The sequence below is a fragment of the Mesitornis unicolor genome, unplaced genomic scaffold (genome assembly GCF_000695765.1).
Source record: "Mesitornis unicolor isolate BGI_N332 unplaced genomic scaffold, ASM69576v1 scaffold24404, whole genome shotgun sequence".
In the NCBI taxonomy this organism is placed as follows: domain Eukaryota; kingdom Metazoa; phylum Chordata; class Aves; order Mesitornithiformes; family Mesitornithidae; genus Mesitornis; species Mesitornis unicolor.
The window spans coordinates 40086-44838 of record NW_010181189.1 but is presented as its reverse complement, the minus strand read 5'-3'; the positions used below and the strand labels follow the sequence as shown (position 1 = coordinate 44838).

The 4753-nt window shown below is 45.3% G+C and overlaps 1 protein-coding gene across 1 annotated transcript in view; it reads right to left on the bottom strand.

Annotated features, from left to right (window-relative positions):
* The window catches only part of BIN1 (bridging integrator 1), a gene marked incomplete at its 5' end in the record, with an annotated part of 44709 nt that overhangs the window by 4498 nt on the left and 35458 nt on the right, over window positions 1-4753 (bottom strand). The window contains 2 exons of the mRNA XM_010183355.1: window positions 337-447; window positions 1235-1327. Coding sequence (XP_010181657.1) covers window positions 337-447; window positions 1235-1327 — 204 coding nt within the window. The remainder of the gene's footprint in view (window positions 1-336; window positions 448-1234; window positions 1328-4753) is intronic.

Genomic DNA, 4753 nt, shown 5'->3' with positions numbered 1-4753 from the left:
CTTCACTTAATATAATGGCTACATGCTTGTTCATACAGCCTGGCATGCAGCTGGCCTTTGCCACAGGGGCATCCTGGTGAGTCTGAAGTTGCTATGCATCAGCACCTCTCCACCCTTCCTTAGGTGGGTTGAATTCCAATGATACAGGGTTTAAAAACCTCACAGGGTAGAAAGCCTGCATCCACATGAATGGTGCCCTGTATTCTTTTTGCAGCTGGACTGCAAGACTACTAGAGATGGCCCACAGCCAAGCTGAGAAAAAGTAGTTAATTCACTACAGGTTAAAAAGAAATTTAAAATCACCAGGAACTCGGTGCCCCACCACCATGCACTTACCTTGAACAGAAATCCTGGGGGCATGTCAGCTCTTTCAGACGAGGCGCCTCCTTCCACAGTGCCATTGACAGTAGCAGGGAAAGTTTCCACAACGACAGCAGGCAGAGAGCTCTGGTAGGCAGCAGCAACCAGGGAAGGAAAAAAGCCATTGACAAAAAAGAATCCAAAATTGCTGCCTCAAGTCCACCCTGGAGGATCCACATCCCAACTCCACCCATGGTTTCAGTGGGTTTTCCCAGCTCACCAGTCAGTGACAAAAACACCCCAAAGGACAGCAGAGGCAGCAGTGAGAAGGCAGAGAGGTGACTGCTCTTTTCCTCTGCTTAGGACTGCAGAAGGACAGAGAATTTAGAGTTTTTCTGGCACTATACTGCTGGCATTTCCTATTTGCTGTGGTCATGACAGTTCTTGTAGAGCACTCGTGGAACAGACAACTCAAATGTGACAGGTTACAGGAACCAAGTGGCCGTGAGGTGGGACCTACTCCAGATCCCTAAAAAGGTGGCAGTGACAGAAAAAAAAAAAGAGGAAGCCTGGATATTCAGGGGACACAGGCAGAGCCCAGAGGACAGGGTAGGTAAAGTCAGTGGTGAGCAAGGAGCAACTCACCACACAACACAAGCATGGCACAGTATAAGCTGTGGGCTGGCTTTACAAATTGGGTGAAGGGACAGGGTTTTTTTGCGTATCTTCCAGCAGAGCTTCTCCCCAAGCATCACACAGATAAAATGCAACAGCTAGGTCTGGCCTCTGAATAAGGACACTGTAACCGCCTGGGTGGCAGGGATGTTTTTCCAAGCAGCCACACATCTTTTTTTCCCAGACCAGCCTCCCACATTTGCTGTATGACAAAGGGATGTGATGGAGAGAAAGGACTGCTGTCCCTTGAGGTGCTTACCGATCCTGAATCAGCTTCAGTTTTAGATGCTTCAGCTCCAGCTGCTGCTTCTGATCCAGCTGCTTCAGCTCCTGCATGGGCTGCTTCTGCAGGCTGCAATACAAAACCCATCCAAGTGGAAAGTTATGCTCATTACAGAAAAGTGTAGCTCAGTCTGTCCAAGTGCTCTATGCTGTTGACTGCTGCCATCTGCTGACAAACAGGTGAGGAACCTCAGGGTCTCCCTAGTTTTCTACCTTTCTCTTTCTCTGCAACCCAGTGAAACCACTGTAAAGCCTGCATTCCCTCACTCCAGCCAGGCAGCTGGCTTCCTTCAGAGGAAATCAATGCAACAGCAAAAATCCTGTGTGTCTCTTTCTTTTCCCAATCTAAATCACAGACCTATTTTACACATGCATAGTATCTGTTAGACACCTAGATTGCCCACTTGTATGTGAATACACAAGTCTGCTTGCAAGGATCAACAATCAAGGAATATTTAAGCCTTTGCATACTCCCAGAAACAGAAGAGTGTGGTAATAATGTGTCCAGATAGGAACTCAGTCTGGACCCAGCATCTACAGGCATTAGCACTGAATCAGACCAAACCGAAAACTGTGCTAACTTTCATCCAATTTGATTTTGGATAGGCCCAAAGAGTAACAAATTTGGAATCTGTTGTGAATATTCTATTAGTAAGGGTTTGCTATGAATATTCCACATGCACACATTTTTCTTGGTGGAGAGGGGAGTTTCTAACACACAAAAGCTGCCACCACCAGGGAGAATTATTCAGCATCACCTACAATTCACTGCCTGACAGAGACTGTTCTAGGAAGCTTGGGGACAGTGGTTTCTGTGCACAACCAAAGACCAACCAAATACCTCTGATACACTTTCAGCAGTTCAAGATTTTATTCTCCCTTGACTGAAGTCAGGTGAACCCTGTTTCAATGCAAAATTAAAGATATTCATTTGTCCCTCTCAGAAACTGCAGCAGTGCAGAAAGTAAGTTGGATCTGGTAGCATCAATGCTGCAGATCAGCCTCTTGGACGACTGGCCAGGCAACACCTGGGAAGACTCCTGACAAGAATCTCAGGGGTCTAATTTGCAGCCCAAGTGCCTTCATGGCCAGTCTATATCCATTTGTTCTCTACAGCAGATAGCACACACACCTCTTTGCAGAATCTAAGCGGACACCCACTTTATACTGGCACCACAGAGATTTCCCATTTTTAATCCCTGTGAATAAAACAGCTTTAGTGTGCCTACATGCCTTATACATTTGGTAAACATGTGTACCCCTGAATACAAACATGTTCAAAACAAGGCATTCTCCAGGTTCCTAAATGCTGCAATTCTCCTCGTCCCAACCCTACAAAAGCCCAGTGTAAAGCAATGACTGTGTTAACAATTAACTCTACACCCATCTGGCTACTAGCTATGCACTGGCACAATGCTCCAAGTAGTTTTCTGATAACAGCAGCAACAATGAAGAAATAAATCCTTGATTTAACAAAAAGCCATTACGTTACCTTCAGCTGCTCCAGTGGTGCCATTTAACACATATTTTCCTTTCCTGTCCCTTCCTTCCTCATGTCTCGCCATCACCATGTCCACAGGCCTATATTGCCAGAGGATATTATAAACAGCAGAGCTGTTCCCATCCTGCAGAGGATTCCCACAGCAGCTTTGGTAGAGCTAAGGTAAATGTATGCATATAAAATGCTACAAAGGCTTCTCCTGTTTAATTAGATTCACTCTCAGGTTGCTTTTTATTTGGATTCAGTGAAACTGGAACTGGGACAGCTACCAGCCCAACTCTATCTGGCCAAGCATAGCTTTTATGTGGGCAAGTGGAAAGGAGCTTAACGTGAGCTCCTTTTTTAAAAGCAGCTAATTTGCAGAAACAGTATTTAATAACCAGAGAAACTGAATATAAATTAATCCCTTGGATTTCAACAAAGAGCTCTTTCATGTCAGCTACTTGTTTTTGATGTTTTATGTACCTGTGGATATCCCAAGGTCTATAAAAGCATTTACAGTCATGGAGAGATACTATAGGGAGAAAAGGAAGAATTGTCCACTGCTGCTGCCAGGTTTGAAAGCTTTGCTTATTTGAACAGCAGCATCATACACACCAAATGCAAGTTTCCTGGTCTGCAGAACTAGGCAAGTTCTGCTGCATCCAAGTTTCTGCACAGTTGTTAATCTCATGGTATATGGGACTATGTAACCATGCAACAAGTCTCCTCTTGTAACAGCTGACAACAACATTTGAGCAAAAACACTGCAGAAGGCTTGAAGAGCCAGAGGAGGATTCCCCAGCTATAAGGAGCTCTGCTCTTTAATCATGTCTAGCATGCCAAGGTGAGAATTGGCATGGTGATAACATCATCTAGTAGCAGTCCCCAATGGATTAAATTCTCCTTTGGGTGAAATCAGTTTCTAGGGAGGGAGAAATGATGCAAAATACTTTTTACACCCAGACTGTAAGCACAGCTCAATCAGGTACAGCCATATCTCACTCCTGCCCATCCACTTGAAAGGCATGAGATCTTTCCTTGCAAAAGCACAGACTACTGGTCTTTCTTACTAAGACAGACTGACAATGCACATACAGGGGAATGACAGATGTTAAACACTGATGGCTGATAAAACACACAAGATAAGCATCTTTCTCGACATGACCCAAGCTCATATGAAGGAGAGTACTGGCCACAGTGAGTCCATGGGCCTGTGTCTCACAACAGGTTAACTCATCTCCTCCCAAGTACTGACTATACATGGTGATCTGGCCCTTGGGAATGGAAAGGCTGGCAGGACTCATTCCCAGCACAAGCCAAGGACATGTGCTTACACCTACACCATGGAATGTAGCCAGCTCAAGTAGCAAACTTGAGTGCCCAGACCAAGCATTTTCTGTCCATACTGCTGGCTGTTTGTCCAGAGAGGGTCAAAATTAGTTGTGTTTGAAATATCTCCCAGTGGGCTAATCTGCAGCAATCTGAGACCTTCCTAGGCCCAGTATATCTAGAGGGTATAAAGAAAGGTCTGGCTTTGGTTCAGATGCAGAGCAAGTGTAGGGTCTCCATTGTCAGTGAACTCCAAAGCTGAGGTTGAGGCAGATGCTAGGTAAGTCTTGGGCTAGCACTTAACTTTCAGTGTAGACACAGGCTGAGCTATTTCACATCAGCCTTTCTGGCAGCGATGGTCAATGAAGAGCAGACACCACAGATAATTCCAAACATGTATGTATACCCAATGGTACAGGCAGTAAGGACATGGCGCTGCTGAGACATTTATGCATTGCACACAAGATTAACAGGATGTACAGAGTTTAGGAAATACTGAGGGATGGAGGGTGAGAATGATGCCACAGTGGGACTAAGTTTTTTGGACAACATCACAGCATCATGCCAAGGGAAAGATGGATGAGTTAGCAGAGAAAGGTAATGGTGTTGTGTGCTGGTGAAGAGGTAAGTTTGAGAGTGTCAGACGTGACTTGCAGGCATGTGGCTGCCCCTGGGGCTTCACAG